At 35.9% G+C, this 25355-nt stretch overlaps 1 protein-coding gene across 1 annotated transcript in view; it reads right to left on the bottom strand.

Moving 5' to 3' along the window:
- Positions 1-25355, bottom strand: part of LOC120636136 (neuralized-like protein 4) — a 53136-nt gene that overhangs the window by 22231 nt on the left and 5550 nt on the right. Inside the window, exons 4-25 of the mRNA XM_039907450.1 lie at positions 24667-24828; positions 23965-24091; positions 23391-23457; positions 23024-23156; positions 22385-22540; positions 20996-21136; positions 19731-19824; positions 19130-19232; positions 17085-17261; positions 16562-16652; positions 15406-15523; positions 14684-14792; positions 13456-13649; positions 12354-12527; positions 11813-11937; positions 10482-10594; positions 9530-9662; positions 8965-9106; positions 7970-8148; positions 7390-7480; positions 6079-6273; positions 3417-3499 (exon numbers count right to left, since the gene is read on the bottom strand). Of these exons, the coding sequence (XP_039763384.1) occupies positions 3417-3499; positions 6079-6273; positions 7390-7480; positions 7970-8148; positions 8965-9106; positions 9530-9662; positions 10482-10594; positions 11813-11937; positions 12354-12527; positions 13456-13649; positions 14684-14792; positions 15406-15523; positions 16562-16652; positions 17085-17261; positions 19130-19232; positions 19731-19824; positions 20996-21136; positions 22385-22540; positions 23024-23156; positions 23391-23457; positions 23965-24091; positions 24667-24828 (2907 nt within the window). The remainder of the gene's footprint in view (positions 1-3416; positions 3500-6078; positions 6274-7389; positions 7481-7969; positions 8149-8964; positions 9107-9529; positions 9663-10481; positions 10595-11812; positions 11938-12353; positions 12528-13455; positions 13650-14683; positions 14793-15405; positions 15524-16561; positions 16653-17084; positions 17262-19129; positions 19233-19730; positions 19825-20995; positions 21137-22384; positions 22541-23023; positions 23157-23390; positions 23458-23964; positions 24092-24666; positions 24829-25355) is intronic.

Genomic DNA, 25355 nt, shown 5'->3' with positions numbered 1-25355 from the left:
TATGCATACCCTGACCGAAAACCCTATGCACGCCACTGGTATCGCACTATCAAAATCGCACCGCACTTTCGCATAATGACATAAAATAAAGTACAATTAAGTTCTACCTAACCTAGAAAGAGCAGGGAATATAATATGTAAAAATAGTACAATAGCAAGCAAATACACTTCAGCAATAAATCATATTTCCGAGTAAATAATACAACAAGTAGCAGAAGCACAGGTATCACCAGTGTCATTAAAATGATACTCTGCTTGCGCTCAATCTAAATCAAGTCGTACTCGTAAATATTACAACTAGAGCATCGGAACGGTGTTCTAAAATAACAAAAAATATTCTGTTCTAGGATTTTCTAGACCTTGTCTTAAAACATGAAAACCCATGTTTTTTCGAGTGGCAACATATTCCTTATGTATCTCATGCCTCTGTTGACTTGTCAAAAGTGCTTATTTGTATATTAATACCGGGCAAACGAGCAAGTGGGTCACTTGATGTTAAGTGTTAATACAAAAATAATTATACTGTTCATTCTTTCGTAGTTGTATCAATTCATCTCCCTTCACTCTATATAAATATTATATGAAAAAACAATAACTGTAAGTAATCATTTCTTTTTCAGCACGGTTCTCATGCTGGACTGGTACTGGTATCATCATACCAGTACTTTAAAAATAAGTTCTCGATGCTCTAATTAGAACCATGAAAAAAAAAACTAAAATTAAAATATATATGTTTCACGTTAACTCTTGCTACAACATCAACATCATAATCTATATACAACGTGTAAATGAAAACCGAAATAATACTTCAGAGGCTTTAGCGGTACATTATTTACTGTCTCGGAGACTTATCGGTGAAACAGAAACGCTAAAAATTTTTGAGTAAACCATTGCCATAGTTTTTACTGGAAGAAATCAGATACAGCCCTAACATCACATGCAAAAGTAAAATCAAGTGACTCCTGTCACTTTATTAGGTACGCGTCGCGTAGCGTAGGTACTATGCACGTGTCGATAGGGTTCAATAGGGTTGCCATAAGTAAACACTTAAAATGTTTTAAATTAGTTTCTATGGAAAAATTAATATTCCTCTTTTGATTTCTTATTCTTAAAGGGTGATTCCTCATTAAATATACTGTCACCCTTGAAAAGTATTTCGTAATTCCGTTACACGTTGTATATGAAAACAAAAATCTGATTCATCATTCTGATAAGGGGTTGCATAGTATGTATGAAAGAGCTTCACTTTTTTAAATTAAAGGTACCAACATTCTTTTGATTTTTAAATTGCATGGGAAATCCAAAATTTATCGCGGAAAGTCCCAAAAGTTAGACAACGAATGGGAGATTTTTTTACGTTCAGAGTTTATTACGCCCGTGCGAAACACTCACTCAAAAGAAGGTTTGAACAATATAGTAATTATGTTTCGCTTGATGTTATCGTTACCATTGAATATCAATCCATAGTAAATACTTTCATTGAAAACTTACGCCCAGATAAATAGTCATTTGTTTAGCGTTATACAAAAGTATAACTCCGCGAGGAACTAGTTTGTCACTCATACCAACTTAAATAAACGGGATAAAGACAATAGTTTTGCTGAGCACAATTTTTATTTTCAATGATTATTACTGAATCTCATGTAAATATACAACACTCATCAACATTGTATTTAAAACTAGTGTAGTCTAGAATTTTTACAATATTTTAAAAACGACGTTACGTATGATATGACTTCAAGAAATTTGAAATGCGTTAATGTAACTGTGTGCTCTTATCGTTCTGTCCGATCAATGACCACTAGTACGTCTGTTGTTGTTGGGAGTTTGGATTTTTATAGTGAATTTTTTAATGATTATTTTGTGGGATTTTCTGAAATTCCTCGACTACGTTTGCCTAATCGATACCGCCGGAGTTGTGGCATAGGACATCGTGCATTCTGTCGTATAAAAGTGAAAACGTTTTGAAAGTTCTGAACAAGGTGGGAAATCTATGCTTAAAAGTCCACATAACTCTGTACTATTGCTAAGTTAAGCATTGGCTTAGTATTAGGTTGACTTTAGACGAAAGTAGATGCTAAAGTCAATCTATTTAAGGGAATGTAATGCTTACTTTGCTTAAGATATCGCTTAGCAAAGACAATTTATCTGGGCCTAATAAGCTATGAATTTACCATAAATTTGTATTCATATTATATTGTACAATATTTTACCATCAATGATCCGATCCGAAATAGACAGCAAATACAAACAGTTTTATGGCGATCGGTAAGTTGAGTGTTTCAACTTCGACCTACAACGCCCACTGAAATATAATGGAATTGCGAATTGATACTGAAAGGTATTTAAACACCTGTATGATAACTATTTGTATATAAATCAATAAGAAACGGATTATTGCTGCCAAAATAACTACATAAACTAGCCAAAAAATCGCAGTATTTCCAGATATGAGTTTGTATAATTCATTCCAATTAACTTTGGAGTAAACAGGACGGGAGAAAGCTTAAAGGGAACTTATTATCCGTGAACCAAAAAGATAATATACTCGGTTTTGAAGTGTAAAAACCATTCAACGACCTTAAACCCCACTAAGAACTCAGGCAGCTTTTAGTTTAGTTATAGATTGTATTTCTCACCATAACCATATAATCTTGTAAAGAGTAATCTGTGACAGGTATATTAAGTATTATTGTTTTGATTTGAGACGATTATTGCACCTAGCAGTGTTCTGCGTTTCACCTGCGTTATTTATGGGTAGTAGTGTGATGCATAAATAGCCGATTAGCAAGCTCAAACAAAATACGCGTGAGGGATCGATGGACCTTCCTCAAGAATCTGTCTGTAAGTTGGTGAAAATATGAAACACTGCACCCAGACAGACAGATTATATAGTGTAAGTATGTTCTTTTTATTAAAGCTCAAGTTCCCCTACAAGTCTTTAGCACGGGCTTATATGGAACATTTGTATAACAAAATCTGAAGTAAAAGAATCGCGGATCCTAATCCATTGACATTAGGTCCTTTATACTTTGACGATACACTCGTCGCGTTTGATATGCGAAAACGACTCGATCGCGAGCGGGCAAATTTTGTACCCAGGCTGCTTAGTGTGCAATACGGATTGTGAAACTTAATGTAAAAGCAATTAGTAACTAGCGATCCGCGGCCGCTGGATTATTTTTTCGGTTTCTATGTTTTATTCTATTTTAAGCGTGATATGATACTCGGCGTGATATTATACTTAAATTCCCATACCATCCCCCCTGGATGGTATGGGAATTGAAATACGACACGACACAACAACCGGCCAAAAAAATTGTTAAGCGAAATTACGTAATAAAAGTTCGCGTCCTGTTTGTTCTAAAGAATTTATGAATTTTACCTACAAATTACAAGATCTGTTCAAATCTCACCCTAAACCGATGACCACGTCGTAGAGGCTGGCTGACAATGGCGACTGCATCTTGATATCCCGACGTACGCATTGCCACTGTGTCTGAAAATTTATGTAACATCGAAATAATTACAACACATACTGTTACAACAGATAGTTTTCCTCCCTAACACTTTACAGTAAAATAGGTTATAAATTACATCCATTTTTTAAAATTTATGATTTTTTTATGGTATTAAATTAATTCTTATAAAAACATTAACATAAAAATAATAATGTACACAAACTTTGTCTTTTATACTAGCACTTTTGATTTATTTGAGTACTTTTAGTAATGTTAAACAGTTAAGAAAAGGGATATAATGCAAAAAAATACTATTTCCTGATGTTAAAAAGCTTCTGTTTGTTAATAAGTCAATCTTAATTTGTTTTATTTTTTATTTTTAGGATATTACTCATTTTGAAAAAAAAATAAGAAAACTTCAATTGGCTTTCTCCTTTATTTAGTAAAAGTTACAAACAATAACATCAAAAATTTATATCGAGTGTGATCTCCTCTGGCTGAAATAACTGCTGCAATTCTTCGTGGCATGCTTTGGGCGAGGTTTTTCATGAGTTCCTGGGGAATGCGTTCCCATTCGGCCGTAGTAGCAATTTAAAGCTCCAGCATGTTCTGTGGGGCTGGTTGTATAGATCTAACACGTCGTTTTAGGAAGTCCAATACATGCTCAATCGGATTGAGGTCGGTACTTCGTGCTTGCCAATCCCAACTTCTCTTAAGTAAGCATCTACGTCGCTTGGTTGGTGCGCTCAAGCATTTTGGCTGAGCATGATGAATTAAGAGTTCCATTATGTGGCGTTGTGCATTTGGAGAGCCATTTTCTACGAAAACTAACTCTGTACGATCTTCTGAAGTTATGCCAGCCCAAAACATGACAGGCTCCACGGTACGGCTTAATTTCTTTAAAAAAAGCTCTCCTGGTCTTCTTAACACTTTACAACGTCGGTCCTCACCAAATAAAGAGATTCTAGCTTCATCTGAAAATATAATCTTGCCCTATTCTACGGTCTCTCTATTTTAGAAGTCTTCTCCTGAAAGTGTTGGCGTATGGCAACACTCACATTTCTAACATCTTCAAGATTGTTTTTGATAAACTTCTAATTTCGTAAAGTTTGTCTCACAAGATATCCAGCTTCTCAGTTCAGTACATAGTTTTCTTCTTCGATGATCTCGGTCTTCTTTTCAAAGAACTGGTTTCTTGAAACCTAGTCCAGGTCGGCTGAACAGTGAAACGACCACGCCGAAACGTTCCGATACATATCATTGAGTACAGCATTCTTGGAGAAGAGTCACTACATTACCAGCGATAATTATCTTGTCTCGCATATTACAGCACAAAATTTGTCACGAAATAGCAATTTAGTCAACATTATTGAAATGAAAAAAATCCTTTTTTTTATTTATTTATAGCACAATACCACTTAAACCGCGAGCAATTGCTCTAATCGAGAAGAATATTTTTAAATCACTTGGAACATTTTATTTTACTTCCCAGTACTTTTTAATAAGAAGACAAGTGTTTCTAATTAATTGAATGCAAATAAAACCAATTTTGTTTAAGATTTCTATAGTTGTACAGAAAAGTTTTGGGTGACCGTTTTCTTGCATATGGGTTAGTTATCAACGAACATAGAGTACTGCGGCGCGCCGGTTGGCCATGCAGGGCACGACTCAAAAACTCTTGGTCACAAAAAATCAGAAATCCAACGCAGGCCTAGTCACAGGTATTCGCTAGCACTTTATATCCCAAAAAAACTACCTGTAGGATTTAAAATAAATAACAATAATCACGAATTAAGTTGCGAATAGCAGCTAGTAATGTAATAAACTATAAAGTTGTCTGCTCTATTGTACGGACCAAACGCTACCGGAGTTTATACTTACCAACTTAGTTAATTCAGGAGCTATTTATAAAGAACATGTCTTAAAACGACTTATTCCACAAAGCGTATCTTAGATTATTTTAATGGTATAAATAGCTGTTGCCCGCCTAGTTCGTCCGCGTTTGATTTTGTTTTTAAAGGATATTTTTGTAAAAAAAAACAAATCGGGTGTAGTGTTTAGCTTAGAAAAAGAAAATCAATTATAGCCTATGTTACTTCGTGATTGTTTAGCTTTCTTTTGGCTATATTTAGACTGACTTGACTTTCTTTTAGATATATAAATAAACTAATATATCTTATAGAATGTTTAAGTTATGAAACGAATGTGCTTTAAAGCAATTTCCTAAGGGCAAAGCAAAAATAAGTTTTAAAAAATGACAAAAAATGGACAATCTGTTTGCCTTCTTGCTACCTGTGCGCAAAAACATTTTAAACTAACCTTTAGTCGAGAATCTATGTTCAATGGTTATCACGGCTTGTTGTCGTGGTAAGTTGAAAGTTTCATTTGAAATTGCTTTCTGACAAAATGTCCAAGTAATTTAGTGTAGTGGTTGGGGCTGCATTCCTAAGAGTCCTCCATAATGTTCTCAAAGTTGTTTGAAGTCTGCCAAGGCGCACTTGCCCAGCGTGATGGATTACGGCCCAAACCCTTCTTAAGGCGACCCTTGCCCTATAGTGGGCCGGTAATCGGTTGATGATGATGATGATGGTTTGAGTGTCAAATAAAAAGAAAATACCTGAACTGCAAAGTTTGATGTTCCCTCCATGTATGTAGTGGAAGGTGTAAGGCAAGGCGGGCCTTCTTCGACGTGTCTCGCTGACAGGAACTACGGGAACCAACGAAGAACCCATTTCAGTTGAGTCCATGTTCGTAATTGCAACTTCACAAATCACCTCTTCCACTTCGACGTTCTGTATCAAGTCGTTTGGAACTGCAACATTTTATTATATTGAACGAGATGGTCCGGTGAACTTCATACGACCTGAAGAACGCCCAGCTATTGAAAGTAATCCGAAGTCTCAATTCCCATACAAAATTGCCAATTTAGATTTTTCGGCTATTTATTTGGGATAGTTATTTTTTTTTTTTAATCCAGTTTATTTAGTCCATTAAACAAATCGTAAAATATAATCTTTGTTACTCCATACTTCTAAACTTTGAAAATATTAATTTGGCCATTAGACATGGATAAGACCTAAGGGCAAAATTAACATTACTACCATGTGCCCTTCAAGGGAGATAAATATTATTTGAACAGCAGATTTATATTTTCTAAACTTATTTATTTCCAACAAGCTTTGCAAAGCTCGTCCTGTCTTATGGCCGTCCGTTGGTCAAGAGTTTTCTCCTTCCTTGCCTTTTTTTTGGATTCGATGTATTTTTAAATCGGGCCTCTTGACGTCAACCCTATTCGGGAATGTCCTCGCCGCTGCAACCAACACCTATCTTTTCGAAGCAGCACCGTTGTATTTACCTTTTTATCTGAAAGAACACACCTCCACCGACTAGTCCTGATCCAAACAGGACCTTAATTGGCTTCCAGTGCCTCGTGAGTTCTTACTTCCAACATTAATGGCGCCTGTTAACGAAGGCATCAGTGGCGACGAAGAGGACGACGCATTGAATTTGACACCCCACCCACAGGACCTAGCACCACGACGGGAAAGCAATCCTGGCAATAGCCCACACGAACCGACCATGAGGGTGGCACCGAACAGACGCGGCCTTTTCTGCCCTTTTAAATAAATCTGATCTTCATTTAAAAGGGCAGAAAAGGTCTAGATTGCAGAATCTTCCTGTGAGAGAAAGCTCGGGCAAGGAGACGTAACTTCCGAGGTTCTTACTCACTATTGGTCTAGGGAAAACTTAGAAGACCCGAATATGTATAGCAGAAATGGCTAACAATACATCACTTGTTCAGCTTCAATTTCCAATTTCTTTAATCCTCTTGCGACGTCCACGTGAATATATCGAGCATTCGTTATCTGAAACAGCCACCCAAAAAACTGATTCACTAATGGACACTCACTGGTTAGATATTACTTACTGGTTTGTGGCAAGACAGTAACAGGATTGCCCCTATTGACAGCTTGAATCTTATACACGGCCCCAAATATCTCCATAACAACATAAACTTTCTGCAACAAATGTATAGTATAGTATAGGCCTTACACAGGGTTAAATAAAATATACCAGAAAGCTGACAGCTTGTAGTTTTTTACATTAAATTTAGTAACTTTATTTCTACGTCTTTTTTCTAACTCGCTAGTTTGTGAAACATGAAATATTCATTATTTTACATAGACACTCTACTTTTTACTACACTGTAATGTAACACCAGCAATTTATTTTTGTATGAAACTAATTCATACTGAATGCTGATAAATCGTAGAACGAAAATTGTTAGTTTTAATGGTAAGAACTACAAGGCCGAGAGCTTTCTGGATTTTTTAAACCCTTTTTTTTACTGTATAATGGTAACCGATAATAATTTGATTACAAATGCAAAAGTGTGTTTGTTTATTCTTTTTTCACGCCCTAAATAACCAACCAAACAACTTATTCACTACAGATACCACCTCGGGGCGCAGCTAGTATTACGATAAATAAACTTCTTTAAAACTTACGTCTGGCACCCTTTCAAAGGCAGTGTCAAGCAATTCACAGTTGTAGTAAACCAACACTCGATTGTCTGTGGTCTTTTTTAAACCGACTCTGTCACCAGGCCGCAACCACTCAAAAGATGGCACGAAAGCCCTTAGATCTTGCTCCCTGGTGCCCGGTTTGGAGTAGCGCATGTATTTACCTGTAAAAAGGATTATTACTTATAGTTTAACAAAAAATACTAATTTCAACATAACCAAGGGGCACACTTCACTGACACTGTAATTTTAAATTACTATTAACTGTTTTCTAATTACTTATTACTATTAACTTGTGATGAACGAATTGAAGGTCGCGGTCAACAGCTTATAGTAAAATTATATTGTATATAGTGTAAATTATTGGCGTAAATAATAAATAAATCAGCGCACGTGTTACCCCAGTTAGCATTTTGAGTCCGGTCCCGGGCTCGCCTGTATTTGTATACAAGTCACGCCCACAGGCGCGAGCCCTGGACCGGGCTGGCCGGTCCAGACGATTATAAACTGGATTTTCGTTGTGATAGAGTTTATTTTTGTTTGAACAACTTATGACCATAGAGAAATATAATAACTATTCCTCTCTCAACTCTCAAGACACTCATAAAAAGTAACGAGCCAATGCCGTTATCGAAATTCAAATGCGAATTACGCGAATCGACACATAGGACTCTATCCGTAAGCTGTTAAGGTTCTTCATAAGGGTAAAAATTAGAGTCGCGATTGTTGATGCATTCTTTCCATTTTTATATAATTAATTGTAGACTTCAAGCTTCTGTAAATTACACTTTCACAATGTATCTACATTATTTAGAAAGAATAATTTTTAAACGTATTTCCCTGAAATAAAAAAAAATAAATGGTCAATATTTCTCATTTGTAACCTTATGGCAACTGTTGGTTAAATTAGTTTTGAATTAAATTTGCACTTATATGCACCCCCTGGTTGCACTCTAACACAAGGCACGTGGTCTACTCACCATCAATGTAAGCTGTGTAGTGCGGTAAACACGCAACAGAGGGCGGCAGGCTACGGTTGACGTGCGCGTTCAAAATATTAATATCCGTCACCCCCATACGGAAGCTGCCAGCGTAGTTGTATAAGCATTCGACTATCTTTATCTGGTAACATATAATTGAAGATTAGTCGAGTGTTTCAATTCCTGGCCTCTATTTTTGCCATAGTGTTCTTACTAATTACAATTAGTTATACCGTAATCTGATAGTTTAGCTAATCATAATACGCCTTCACAACTTACATCGCCAAAATGGCGTCATTCAAACATTATTAAACGGAAAAACGGTTTTAAGGTGTTTTGTCACGTTCGGACATTTGAAAGGTCATATTAGTTCAAGTATCACAAACCTCTGCCAACTATTCCGACGTGAGGCCGCTGTTTCACCAGAAACCACCACCAGAAGGGATAGTGTTTGTGTTTGTCTTTTCTTTTGATATTTTATGAATGAACCAGTAATGAATAAAAAATAATATGCAGAAATTTCCTATAAGCTTGCGAATATTTAAGAAAAAAAGTATATATTAACCTCGAATATTTCTCCAATCGCCAGATGAGCAGAACTGAAGGCCAACGCGGCCAGCGGGTCGGGCCTGAGACGCCTCGCGATAGAATAGTCGTGCATTAAGCACATATTGTCGCCACAATATTCAGAGAAGCTCCTGTTAACATTATCAATTGGTAAACACGGTCCTCAAGCAACAGAGAGCAATGCTGTTACCGACGTAGATCAAATAGTCGCGAAGTAGGGCTGGGCACATAGCTCTGAGAACCGATGGACGTTGGTGTTCCAAGGTGTAGGAATGACGACCTCTCAACGGTAAACGCAGCTTAACGTTGGTTACAAATTACTTTTTTCCACAACTCCCTCAATGTTGATATCAAATGAACTAATGACTTGACTATTAGAATAATGTACAGTAGACTGTCTGTTAGTCGGGGGCTTTTTAAATTTTAATTTTTTTTCATTAATTGTCTGTTAGTATTGTAATTAATTTAAAAAAAGAAACTGATTCAAACATATCTTTTTACACGACATTTTAAAAAGTGAATAACTAATATTATCAATTTGAATTTTTTGTGATCTTATCCAAAGCAAAATATTAGCAACCAATTTTGAAAATAAACGATGGCATTTGCAGTGATAACAATTTTGAAAAAAAATCCCGTCCAAATCGCATTGGATATGGGAGTTATTGAATTTTAAAACTTTGTAGTAGCGCTGCTTCCAACCTATTTTAAAGAGAATGTAAGTTAGTTACTTTATTTACAGGTCTTTTATATAATACATATATATATATGGAAAAGTGAGCCTTATGAGGAGTGACCTGGACATTACATACTCTTCGCAACTTTCTAACCACCTAACCCGCTTACCCTTCGTTAGCAACGCGACCATGTGTTGTACCGCCGGCGTTAAAACGGTATTGAAATGATGAGCGAAAGCCTTAAGGACGTGATGCCTTTTAATTCAGACTCACCAATATGGCGGTGGAGGCGAAGCCAAAGCCCTCGAGTTAATTAGCAAAGAGTTGTCAGAATTAGTGCAGCCATTGTAGTTAAATGCTCTTTCTTCGTTCTGCATGATTGTTACCTGTTTAGAGAAAATTTTATGTATCAAGTACTGCTTAAAATATTATGCATAAAAAGATGGAGTGGTAACTGCGTTACCAGAAAGCGCAGCGTCGATACAGCCCCACGGAGATGCTCGGTAACGACGGACAAGTAAATAATGCCTAATCAAAGATTACTCCTAGACATACATTTACCTTTCACCAATCGATTTTCACTAGGCAACTTAAATAAATTGTCTATAGTTCTTGATACCAGGAGTGATCCTTTGTTAGTATTATCATATTTTTCATTTTTCGCATGGATTTAAACAGGCAATTAATTGGTATGGATTTAAGGCATCAAATAAAGAGTTCGAGAATCGTTTTATTACCAGGAATCAACTAGGCATCCGATTATGGAGATTCCTAGGTTTAGTAAAAACGGGAAGGTAAAGAGTTGCATAGAGTCTTTGGTCACTAACAGCACAAGACCGTTTAATATTAAAATCCTAACAAAAAATTATGGCAGAAGACTTTCATTGGTTGATATAATGTTATTCATATCAGACTGCAATAAAGTAAATACTTTAATAAGTAAAGACAAGTAATTATTATAAAATAGGCTCAAATTCGAAGTCATAAGCCTTTAAATATGATTTAATAGACAGAATTTGCATTATAAACGAATCACTCCTGTTTAACGCAAATTGCTAGAGTAAATTATATAGTCAGATAATTTAGTTGTAATAAACATATATCGATAAGTTTCCAGTGGCTTAGCTTGCACTTTTATCAACTAAGTTTACAGCTTTCTATAGGTACAACATATTGGACAAAAATATTTATGATTCCATACACCATACAAATAAACATACTAAATTATTAATTTAACAAAAAAAAAACTAGATCTTTAAGCGAACTTGAATATATTATTGACGGCCGACTGGCGCAGTGGGCAGCGAACCTGCTTTCTGAGTCGTGGCCGTGGGTTCGATTCCCACAACTGGAAAATGTTTGTGTGATGAATATGAATGTTTTTCAGTGTCTGGGTGTTTATCTGTATATTATAAGTATTTATGTATATTATTCATATAATTATTCATCAGTCATCTTAGTACCCATAACACAAGCTATGCTTACTTTGGGGCTTGATGGCGATGTGTGTATTGTCGTAGTATATTTATATTTATATTTATTTATTATTTATAATCATTTCATTTTCTGCTTTAGGAAATATCTGAGTGTAAACTCAATCTTACCTGAGTGCACTGTCCATAAAGGTCAACCACTGCATATATGTTGAGGTGCGGGACATACCATGCTTTGCCCATATCCATGCCATCGAGATAATAGTGCAAACTGCGATCTGCGTGCCACATCATTCCTGTGTGGTGACAGTTTGTGTTTGTACATGGGGGGTGTATCTGAATACTAGTTTGCGACATAATACGCGCCTTCAAAAGTTAAAAAAAAAATTGACAACCTTCGGGTTAAAAATTATCCCATGTCATCACAGGACACTTTTAATACTTATTCGATTTCTTATATGAGCTTTCCTTTGTATGCCTCATATTAGATCGATATCAATTCGTAAAGTCAATCTTCTAATTCATACAAGCGTTTTTTTTTATCCTGCTGTATTGATTGCCGGTATACTGGATGCCAGGTATATATTTGAATCTATTATGTAAATTTATTTTATAAATTACGTAAATTTGTTAGCAAACGCGGACGAAGTCAAGGGGAACTAGGGTTATACTTGATCACATAAACTTGATTAAGACAATAAATGCGACTTACCAACTCGGCTCCCAACTGTAAGCGTGTCAAGATCCAACGGATATCCGCTGCGGACGCACTCGCCATCTTTCATCATCGCCGCACCGCTTAATATGTAGGTGTCCCAGTTCAAGTCTGTAGCCGTGCCCGCCAACCCGTTTGCTTCTAGATCATCGGGCCGGATAGCTGTTACACCTGATGATTACAAATATAATTTTTACTAGATTTGCACGCTTTTGCACGCTTTGCACGCTTGTACTGTTAGTGTACAGTGAATCCCAGCTTCCCTAGTAAGGTTATAAATGAATAAGGGCGACGAAGAACAGTCTCGTATTTATAATGTTAAACGAAATATCTTCTGCCTCCTCCTTAACTTTAAAAATACGTTACAGCATGGACCCACCACGCTACTCCACCGATGGTTGGCAGGATTTAACTATTAGTGATAAAAACCGAAGGTTTATCGTGCTCAGACGCATGATGGTGATCACCAATTTCCTATCTCCTCTGTCGATATGTGAAAGAAGAAGGAACAAAGAAGCAAACTCTCGTGTTTATAATATTAGAAAAGATTTCAACTTTACAGGATGTTCTGAAAAGTTAAGTGTAAATATTTGACGTGTCTTTAAACGCAGTTTTGTCCGGTGGGAGGCTCTGGCCGTGGCTAGCTACCACATTACCGACTGATGTTGCGTGGAAATCGTTTAGGGTTATGTTAGCGCGGGCTAACACTTCTTAGACTGCATCATCACTTACCACCATGTGGGATTGCAGTCAAGCGCTAACTTGTAGTGCAATAAATAAAATAAGAAAAAGTTCGGAATATAAAGAGCCGGCAAGCAACTGGGCAGTTTTCCTTTTTAAAGGCTCTCAATATAATCTCAATATAATTTTAAATTATACATGTACATAAAAACACTTAATGCATACCAATGTCTACTTACAAAAACCTAGCTCGTAGATACAAGTGTCCAGCAATTTCTATTGTAGTATCGTTTCATGTTATTGTTTGAAGTTGCCAACGTGTTAGTGTACCGTTGGGAGTACCCAATTGTGTTTTTTTTTGATTATTCACCATTTCCCGATGGCTTGGATGAGTTGAAATTCATTACGAAATAGTTACCTATTTCCAAACTGCCAATCCAGCAATCAACCATAGAATCAATCCGTAGCTCAAACATGTCACACTCCCGCAGAGCACGCGAGCTGAATAGTACGGCGTCATTGAATTCAGAGTACACTGCCGATCTGGATGCTGTCAGTCGGGTACGGCTTAGCCTTGCGTTTCGCCCGTGTACCCGATGGAAGCACATTTCACTAAAAATATAAAGATTTCTTGAGATGGAATTCTTGAGATTCTTGACATTTATCTATAAACCGTGTGGTGACGGCTGATCAGAATACAGTAGTCACTCCTCTATTTTCACGTAGGTATTGTACGACTAAGGGATTGTAACGGAGAACGGGCATCGAACTTTACGCTACTATTACCAGCTACTGCGATAATAATAATATTTATTTATTTGCCAAATTATGTGTACCTAACAAGTACACATTTCATTAAATAGACCCTTCGCAATCGACTGTCACAGACAGTGTGCAAATGTTTTTTAAAAATAAAATATAAATTACAATTACAAATGTTACAACTTACAAATGGTACGGTAACAAAAGTTAACTAAATATTAATATTACTGTCACTAAGGTATTCTTTTATACCATAATAGTTTTTTTGTAGAGAGTTTCATAAATTGTGACAGTCCGGAAGTTTGTTGTACAAAGTAATAGCCATACAGAAAGAATTGTTTGAGAAGACAGCCAACCTTTTTGCTGGTACCCTAAGTTTTTGAGGATATGGTCTGCCCCTCCTGTTTGGATAAATTTCATTTAATGTAGGAAATAAATTAGGATTTTTCCTCACAAATAGAAATGCTTCGTATATGTAAAGACCGATCATCAACCCATCATCTGCCCAGCGTAGTTATTATAGGCGAACGCTTCGTTAGGGAGAAGTCTTTAGTCCAGCAGTGGAATGGCTATTGATGATAGATGATTTTTTAAATAAATTCGACACTACATTCATCATTTTTATAATATCGTCATTAAATATTCATCTAAGTCAATTGAACTACATCTACGGTCATAGTTACGCCCTAATGTGATAACCTTGCTCGAAAAGCTACACGAGAATACCTCCAGACAGAGATAGCTTTTGTTCAATGTTGCTGGCCATTACAAGAATCTTATGCGAATTTGGTGCTCTTTCGACATTTTTGCACCAAAATGTCGGTGCCATTTTTTTAGTCCAATGGCCCATTACATACGCAGAAATATAATAAGTGTTTACTCACGGATAAATAGTTGTGTTTGATTCGGTGGAGAATGGTGATTCGGGGGAGTAAGCTGGCGGTGGAGAATATGAGTCCACTATAGTCGCTTGCGCCACACGTCCGTACAAATCTGCGTTGAATATCATAAAGTTGTAAAAACTTTTAAACCAATGGAATTAACTTTTTATTCATCTGAAGCGTAGCAATAATTAAGACCACTTTTTCTGCTGATGTAGTATATTTGTTTGTCGGTCGGTCCGTGTGTTCGTATGTCTAAGTGTCAGTTGGTCAGTGTATTTAGTTAGTAAGCTTGTTTCAGTATATCCGTGTTTGCAGTATGTTTGTTTGTCTTTCGGTACGTCTGTGCGGCGGTATGTCTAAGTGTCGGTTTGTTTAATATTTTTTACCTCAATATGACACAATTTAATATTCATATTACCATTTTTGTGATGACCTACAAGTCTTTTACATTGCAGTTCAGTGCATTACACAGGTCGCAACAGGTTGTTTGGTATGTTTAAAGGTTTAAAGGCAATGTTAAAATTTGTTTTATATTATCACCATAATCATATGCATTCCTTTACAGACAAACAAATTGACATCCACTGCTGGACATAGTTATTTTATAGGGAGTCAAAAATCTACGGTTCATGGCCGCATTTGTCCAGCCGTGAACGTCAATCGTTTAAAATCATGCTGATGACAATATTACTGGAGCAAACAATACATACAGCCCTACTCACCAATTATTCCAAAAACGTGTTCAGGGATATTAAAAGCGGCGGGACCCTGGTCCACTCCGTTCACAAAGAAGTGTAGGATACCCATATTCTTTCTCATCACACCGACAGTGTCGCCTTCCTTATAATTAAGAAGAAAAGACATTGTATAGAAGTTATAGCAAAATAAGTCTTCAAATCAGAATTTACAACACGGCTGTGTGCACGGATATACCTAATCGTACACTTTATTTTTCTTACTAGTCTTATAATGTAATACTAGATAGTTCAACAAGGGGTTACAGCCATGTCTTACGTTACGGGCGCTAGAATAAATCTCGAGCGTAGCAAGGGTTTTAGGGGCACCAGAAACGAAGGCAGCTTTAACCCTGATTTGAATACGCTACCTTTCACACCTCGCGAGGAAACGCTATCATACGTTAGAGCGAATAGCTACATTACAATGAACAGATTTTATTCAGATACACCTTGCGCGATGTTCCTTATTCAAATCATAAAAGCTCCTAGGGACTCCAGTACAACATTACTAACCCGCTAAGCCTATATCTTATTATATATGGTATGACTACTATTAATGAAAAGATAATTTACTTTATAAAACACGAAAAAATAAAGTTTAGACGGCCGCGCTGAAAAATTTTTTGCACGGTGTGCATTTTGCACCCTTAAGCCCTATTCAGATTAGACTAAGTTGTGTTCAGCTATCACTATACAACGTGTAAATGAAAACCGAAATAATACTTGTAATATTTATATAAAGCCTGCTGGTACATTATGTACTGTCTCTGGAGTTATCTGTTTTTGAGTTAACCACTGCCATAGTTTTTACTGAAAGAAATCAGATACAGCTCTAACATCACATGCAAAATTCACGCTATTCACGTTATTAGGTACGCGTCGCGTAGCGTAGGTACAATTCGTTTGTATGGAAAAAGAAATATGCTTCTTTTGATTTATTATTTTTACAGGGTGTTTCCATATTATATATACTTATGTATCCTTCAATATTATTTCGTAATTCTGTCACACGTTGTAGAAAAAAAACGCTTTTTCAACAATATGTTACCAATCAATTAACAAATAAATAAATGTAGCAACTTTTGAAGAATCAAATTAAATATAATCACATAATTCCCATTGAATGATAATAAAAATTTACCACTAATCTGGTGAGGTCTCTGACGTACTTTGGTATAATTATAGTCGCGTCTCTTATTATGTCTTCACCAGACATAAGCCAAGTGCCTGATCTGAAAACAATGAACAATATTCACATAAAATTTTTGGTAAAAACACCAACTGCCAGTAACGTAAGCAACAATTTTAATGCGTTATGTACGGGAAAATTAATATCATTTTCTCATCCTATTTCTATGAGATAAGACAAAAAGGCTAGACAAAATTTTATCGAGAAAAAAATTATCGGGGGGCCTCCTCTAAATGTGCGTTTTGAGTAATTAAAATATCACTTGCTTCAACGGTGAAGGAAAACATCGTGGGGAAACCTGCATGCCTGAGAGTTCTACATAATGTTCTCAAAGGTGTGTGGAGTTCACAAATCCACACTGGGCCAGCGTGTTACGGCCTTAACCCTTTCTCATTGTGAAAGGAGTCCCGTGCCCTGTAGTGGGCCGGTAGTGGGCCGGTAGTGGGTTGATATGATGATACAGAGGCATACTCACAATGAAGTGCTCAATTTGAATGGTAATTTTATGTCATTTGAAGTGTGCTGCGTGACTCCTATTTCAATGCTTCCAGCCCACTTGGGGATGACCAGATCGAGTCGCACTTGGAACAACTCGTTAGTACGCAGCGTTCGGTTGGTCATCACTACGCCGTTGTCGAAGTATTCGAAAGCACTGCAATATGCACGTCCATCAATACTTTAGTGGTTAATGTTCGGTCGCTTAGTGATACGCAAAATGCATCCCGTACTCTCGAGACACATACCCGTTTTCACTAACGATGTTTATCGTTAGAAAATGCCTAAGTAATTAACACCTAATCAATGGAGATTCTTAGGCATACAACTATATTTTATTTACTGCATGGTATACTGTTAAGTCTCATCTGAATGATTTGCCAACTTAGACCAGCTTGGCGACTGGCACCTTGAGGGATCAAGTTGGGTGATCCCAATTCACTTATCACCAATGGATTTTTACTGAACAACTCATATAACCTAACTTGTCTATGATTCTTTCTACAAGGTTTGGTATTTTGTATGTATCATATTTTTAATATTTAGTATGGATTTAAGATTATTTAAAAAAAAACTAATTTATGCAATCTCTTCTTTCTACAAGGTGTGGTATTTTGTAAGTATCATATTTTTAATATTTAGTATGGATATAAGGTTATTTAAAAAAAAACTAATTTATGCAATCTGTTCTAAGAGTTGGTGAAACGTTTTATTTCTCTACAGATCACCCAACAAGTAGGCACCGGACTTGCGTTTCCTAGGTTTAGTGAAAACGGGCAAAAATGTCTTTAGTGGGTGCAAGTCGAACATAACCACTCCCATACCCCCAAAAAAGTGGTATGAGCAAGGCAAAAACTGCGGCCCCCGTTTAGAGGGTACCAAGTTTGATCTCCCGCACGTACCTTAAACCTCGTCGCACATAACTCAAGCAAAGCCATTAAAATATAAATTGCTTTGGTAAAGGAAATCGTGAGGAATCCTGCACGCCCGAGATTTCTCCATAATATTCTTACATATATATTACTTATTATGACTAACTTGTCACAATAATAGTTAACGCCCTCCAATATGCATTGGTGCAACCTCCCATTAGATGTTTGTTCATATTAGTGGGACGTTAACGGATTAAGGATTAGAAGTAGAACATTTGTAAACAGCAGGTAAATTCCTATCAAATGAGAGGCATGCACTCTCGCCTATCCTCTCACATTTATAAGCTTACTTGTCAAAAATAGATAACGAGGTGTGTTAAGGCAAAACTTATAATAAACTTAAAAGAGGTAGATCAGTTTAATGAGCTTTTAAACTCGCACGTTGAATCTTTTATTGAAATAAACAAAATACGTCACACACCGTACAGTGGGGAAGACCTCTGTCAGTTAGTTCCGCATAGAGGGCGCCAAATGTTGTTGGTACAAACGCACAATGTTTTGTTGGTACAAACGAACTGCCAGTCTCCTCACCATTTCACCCCCAACTTTTCACTACTTTTTCGATTTATAACAAACAGTGGATCGTTCCGTACGTCACTACAATGCATCCTTTCTATTATTAAATAAATATACTTTGACGATACACTGCCCCAAAGTAAGCGTAGTTTGTGTGATGGGTACTAATGCGAATCTTAATATTTAGAAAGTTTGTTTGTTTTCCCTTCTTTCACGCCCTAATTAAATCAACCAATCGACATGAGTTAGTTGAAAGGACATTGGCTGATTTTTATCCCAAAAAAAGAACACGGGATTTGTATAAGACCGATATAAACGCGGATGAAGAAAAGCTAGTGTATTTAGTAACTATTAAATAACACAATAGTAATTAAATGCCACAGACTAATAACCCCAGACTAGTGACAACTGACTTTTATTGTTGTTTTTTTAAGACCATCAGAATGCCATTACAAGTTTCACATGACATAAAATAAATAAATAAAATATTTGACATCAACAAACTCGTTGATTTTACCAATCTACCTCTTTCTAAGTTTAAAAATCATTGTTCGTATAAAATAAAACGAATACTCACTTAGGCCTATGAGCAGTCTTACCATCGTTAATAATAATAACATACGAATCACGCAGCGTATGAAATAAAAGGCTATCTTCGTCTATCCTTGGCTTGAACCTGCCTAAAAAGGATTAACCTTTTAAAACTCGACTCAAACAATTCTTTAATCGAACTTTAACACTTACTCATAGACAATGTAGAGCTTAAACTTTAAGGTTTATAAGTAATGAGGAATTAAATTTTTACTATGATTCAGGTGTTTGAATTTAAGAATCAACTATGGAATTTGGTTGAATTATATTTGTTCACCATAATATACATATTCTTATTTGCTTTTAATTAATTTATAATTCCGTTGGTAAAATACTGGGAATAAATCACTAGATCCTGAGTCAAGATCGTCCAAGCTTTTGAAATGCATGAATACAGATAAAAAGAGCGAACACAGATTGTTTTTAATCTACTATATCTTATGTTATATGTACAAGAAAAGCAAGGAATTAATACTGTATAAGAAAACACCACTCTTATTGCAAGAGAGTGCACATTATATAGTTTTTAGATTATTTTAAAACAACTTGGTTAATAACACAGCAGTAAGCGTTACAAATGGACTTACTTGGAACAGGCAGTTCAAGTTCAGGTACTGTAGATACTGAGGGTAAAATATCGATGTTGTTATCAATATCCTCGCACAGATCCACAATAGATACCTGAATAAAATACGTATTTTGATAAAGAAGAAGAACACAGTTGTATGAAGGCATTCCGATCTAAAATTAATAGAATTTAACATTTCAAGACGCCTAAACACATCTATTTTTTCTATTGAATTCTATTAAAAAATGTGTTTGTGAATTAATAAATAACTACAGAAATACTGGAGGTCTGAATTATTTTGGCTGGAATGATTATGCAAGTTACAACAGGTCGACTTAGACTAGATGTACTTAGGAGTAGCTTTATCTTCATTTTGGGTGACTTGTGGATTACAACGTTTTTGCATAACTAAGTCCAGTTATACTCTTACAACACGGGGTAAAACCCGGATGTTTGGCAACCTAGGAGTTAGATTCTGTTTTAACGATTTTGTCTCAGTAGTTGGTCAGTAATAAAAATAGAAAATGTACAATATTACTATTAAAATATTATGTGAAAACAATAGTAAACAAGTTTGGTTAGAAATCCGCAGCGCACGCTTTTTTCGATAAATTGTTTGTTATTTCATAGTTTTTTTTTATTTATTAGAACTTTTTGTATCGATTGACCACGAGACACTACTGTAAAAGCAGACTTTGCTCCCTGGGGGGTTTAATTTAAAGGTAAATTTGGTAATTTTTAATTCTGTGACAGCCGCTCGTAACCTACCTGCATATTTATTGAATTAATTATTATTTATTTATTAAATTCAAAACGGAAAAATAAATATTTTCAAGGTTCTTCGCACACATTCGGTTTGTTGTACAATTGTGGTTCAAATATGAGTTTTTTATTTTTATTTTGGTGTATTATTTATAATAATTAATTAAATGAGTAATAAAAGTTGTTTGTTTATTTTGGATTTTATAACATTGCTAGTTCATTTATTAATCTTGGAAGTAATTAATCAATGCACAGCTTTTGTTCCGTTATAGACCTTGTCGTAATGTTATATTTAGAGTAATTATGATAGTTATCGAAATAGTTTTATGTAGTACTTCCATACTTTACAATATTCAAATACTGCTTCATCATAAATTTATCTTAAATTTTTTGAGGTAATAACATTTTAAAGTTCTTTTTTGAATGTTTTAAATTTTATCGAGGATGGATTTGTGATCTTCGTTGTTCGGCATTCTACATATCATATCCTAAACAAAATAATATCCAACACAATTTGCTTACCTTTACAGTCATTCCATACAAGTCAACGACACCCCACACTTGTTGTTCCACCTTGTCAGTGGCAACACCTTGGTCAATGCCATTTATATAGTAGTGCAGGCTTCCATTGGATTTACGAATCATACCCACTGTATCACCCTCCTACAACATGGATATTACATTTATATTTTGAAGTTAGAACAATCTTATGTTATTTAGAATTTTAATTTGAAATGTTTAATAATTAAAGATTTTAAACGATTTTCGTGGTTAATAAACATTTCTTAAATATAAATATAATAAATATAAATATATTACGACAATACACACATCGCCATCTAGCCCCAAAGTAAGCGTAGCTTGTGTTATGGGTACTAAGATGACTGTTGAATATTTTTATAAATAATATACATAAATACTTAGAATAATATACATAAACACCCAGACACTGAAAAACATTCATGCTCAACACACGAATATTTTCCAGTTGTGGGAATCGAACCCACGGCCTTGGACTCAGAAAGCAGGATCGCTGCAAACTGCGCCAATCGGCCGTCTAGATATAGTACAACGGGTACATACCACGATAATATTTTTTGACTTGTCGATATTTCGACACAGTTGCATGGATCGTGGTAACGACGGGACTACGTAGGTACGAAATGTCAAGTTGGATGTCACGGGCAGAATCTGACTACCCGCATTCGTGTTCTTCTTGTCGGTATTTCACGAACTGTTCGACACACTCCACTGACAAGGTAACTTTTAAATTGAGCAGCTGTACGATGCTTTCTTGGTTTGCATAATTCTACCACTGGATACCAACACACTTGTTAATTTAAAACCGTCCTCACGATTGAAGTTTTTGTGCTTCCGAATTTCAATCGCTTCACGAACTAGTCTTGGAATATAGTGACGGTCGGTGGAGAAAACTTTAGGGGCATGTAGTTCTTTCCAGTGCTGGATGCCCCCTTATAGAATATGCTCCGCTATAGCTGACTTCTGTGTTTCATTGTATCTAACCGCTTTTGTATGTTCGTTAACCCAAGTGCCTATGGATCTTTTTGTTTGCCCAATGTAAGAGCTTCCACAACTGCAGTCGATCTTGTGTACCGGTGTGTACAAGATCGTCTGCAGAGCGGTATGTACCCATTGAACTATATTTAAGAAACGTTTAATAGTATCTGTAAAGTCATATCTTCGTAAGTTTGTATTAGCAGCCCACTAGCAAACACGTGCCGCCAAACAATTCCGCGTTCCGGTACCGGGAATAATGTATCCGCTAACAGGTTATCCCGTTAACATCTAAAACTGCATCGTTACTTCCAGGTGAGATTTCAGTAAAGAGCAAAGATCAAATTTGTAAAAAAACAATATAAAATGTTGACAGCCATCCATCAAAATACAGACCCTCAATTCATCCAGATTGAAGTTTCCATACTCCATACAAGTGCCATGTCCGTTCAGGAGGACTTTGCATCCGGACATCATTATAGTACCAGTGTCCATATTGGTCATAGTAGACGGAAATCTCATCATTGCTGGGTTATGAGTTGTTACACCAACCTAAAATAAACAACTTGTCAAAGTTAAAAATTACCATATTTGTTTACAACTCCCTCAATATGTTTATCAAATGAAAGGACTTCAATGCACGCTTTTTTTAAACGAAATAAAGAATACTCTATTTTTTTCTATTTTAGACAGTTTTCATCCACCTGTTTCCAAACAAAAAAAAAAAAAGAGTTGTTTTATAATTTTCAAGTAATACCATTTCACGCGATACCCCATTCGACCTAGTTATCTGAATTTAAAGTAACAACGCCATGACTTCCCCCTCTTTCATATATTTTATTTTTATTTTAGTTATGTTGCTTCAACAACAAGGAAAACATCGTGAGGTGACAAGGGCTTGTGAAGTCCACCAACCCGCACTGCGCCAGCGTGGTCGTGGCAGCCTTAATATATGAAAATATTCCGAATTTAACATCGATGGCTACAGTAAACGAATCAAAGCACAAAATACCCAAACCCAAAATAAAAGCTTACCTCAATACTGCCACTCCATTTATCTACAAGTCTATCGATACGTATTTCGAAAAGTTCATTGTCATACAGTGGCCGGTGAGTCATTACAACACCATTATTGTAATCGTCCAATGGTCGAGCTCTTTCTGCACTCCTACAAATAGAAGTCACATGTTGAATGAATGATTGTATGATTGAATGAATGATTGAATGATTTATTTATTTCTCCACATTACTTACAAGTGTAAGTACAATATAATGTTGCTACACTGTTATAATGTGGGGACTGATGCTTGAACTAGGTAGAACCTGTGTCTCAAGCAACCAGGCCCAGTTAGTTTATTGGTTGCAACATCAAACATAATTGAAATAAATTATCTTAACTCACTTGTTATTAGACGATAGTTTGACTAGAATACCACATCTTGGGTGAAACCGTAAACGATCATGGGCAGCTGGAAACAGAAGCTATGTGTTAAAATGGGAGAGTTTTCAACCATCTCATCTCTCATCAGTAATTACAGTTTTACACGACATACCTCAACCTCGATAAAATTATAATTATAATTCTGAAATGAAACAATCCTACGTGCGATGCGATCTCTGTTCTTTTTTCTTTATCATTCTTTTCGCCCTAACATTAGTATCCCATTCTCGTCCCCAATGAGATAAATGAAAGACCGTTGCACGCGAATACTCGTTTATTATTGGCGACGCGTCAGTGTCGACGCACGTTGGTTAGGTACATTGTGGTAGGTATATTTATATACATCATAAACATTTTGATTTTATGCATAGAGTTTGTCAAAAGGACAGAAAGTTACAAAGGCTTCTTTTTATCCTAGGAAAACAAATGGTTACAAAAGCCAGTTATCAAATAATGCTGTAAGCTATCGTAAGCATGCACATAAGCCCTGTTGGTAAAACATTTGAATTAGATTTTAACAAAGATAGTGACATACCTATGGCACAGGCACCATCTTCTGGTGTCAAAGCAAAAACTTCTTGGTCATCCTTTGGATTTGAAGTGTCAGGGGCTGCATCTTCGCTTGAAGTCAATGTGTCATCGTTGTTAGGGTCGTCCTCAATCTGCATTAAGTTGAACAAATATATTTCAAACTATAAAAGCTATTAAGGAGAAATCTGCTCATCATTGAGAGCTGTTTGATGATGCTCCGTCTGCTGTCAAACACATACATATAAAAACTACAATATTCTCCGAATAAATTTCCACTTGAATTCCGAAAAACTATCCTGTCTTTTAACTATTTGTCTAGTCTTCGAAAGTGTGTTTAAAATAATAGGATTCATTCATGAGTCTGCCCTTTTCTCTTTTATTTATATTTAATGTCTGTGGCTCGCAACTGCGATGAAAATGCATCATTATATTACACTGACTTAGTAGTAGTAGAAGAGCTTTTGTAAGTACTACCGCCATTATTATTTCTCCCCTAAACATCATTGTTGCAATGTTGTGTTCCTGTCTGAAGAGCGGGGTTCCTGTGTTGCTCTGTTTTTAGCGGATGGTTTTCGAAATACCATCAAGTGGCCCACTGGTTTGGTCCTTCAATTATTACTATTAAAATGAAAATTCCAGATGACCTCCTCTTTTAAAAATAGTAAAGCATTCAATTTTAAAGTACAATAAAACAAAACTAACGCACCTGATCCAAACTACTCTCCATTATGGATCGCACACCATTCGTTTGAATGATTGACACCTGCACACACTGCCCATATAAATCAATTACAGCAAACAATCTTGTCGGCAGTTCCCGCGCTGCTGTACCCAAGCATCGGCCATTAACATAGAACATTAACTCCCCCTATCAAAGACATAATAAATTGTTGGGTAAGCCAGTTAAGTTAAACATAATTCTGTATAGTAAAAGTATTTATGTATATAAGGTTCAATATTTTCGCTTTTTGGTCTATTATTAATAATTTTAAATGTCTAGTTTAAATTGGAAAGTAGAACAATAGTAGATTTTACTTTCTAAAATTTGATTTTGCTTTCTAAAATCTAGAGAGCTGCCTACTTACGAAACTTACATACAGTAGAAAAACAGCAAAAAGGATCAGTTATTTTGTGAGAATGTATTTGAAAGTTTATTAGGTTTTTTTCCTCAAAAGTGTGATAAAAATCGTCTTATGAAACATGTATGGTACATTACTTAGTACACTCTTGGCTTCCTTAGCCTAACACCGCCTCTACTGTAAAATGCAATAAAACTTTACTTGACGCATAAACTACAAATGTAAACTAGTGGTCGCCATTACATTATTTACTATTTCAACAGTTTTTAAATAAATGGCAGTAAATTTGTGTTACAAAGCTGTTCTTCAGAATTAG

Source organism: Pararge aegeria, chromosome Z (assembly GCF_905163445.1).
Source record: "Pararge aegeria chromosome Z, ilParAegt1.1, whole genome shotgun sequence".
NCBI classification, from domain to species: domain Eukaryota; kingdom Metazoa; phylum Arthropoda; class Insecta; order Lepidoptera; family Nymphalidae; genus Pararge; species Pararge aegeria.
The sequence above is the reverse complement of the archived record's forward strand: the minus strand, read 5'-3'. Positions and strand labels throughout refer to the sequence as shown.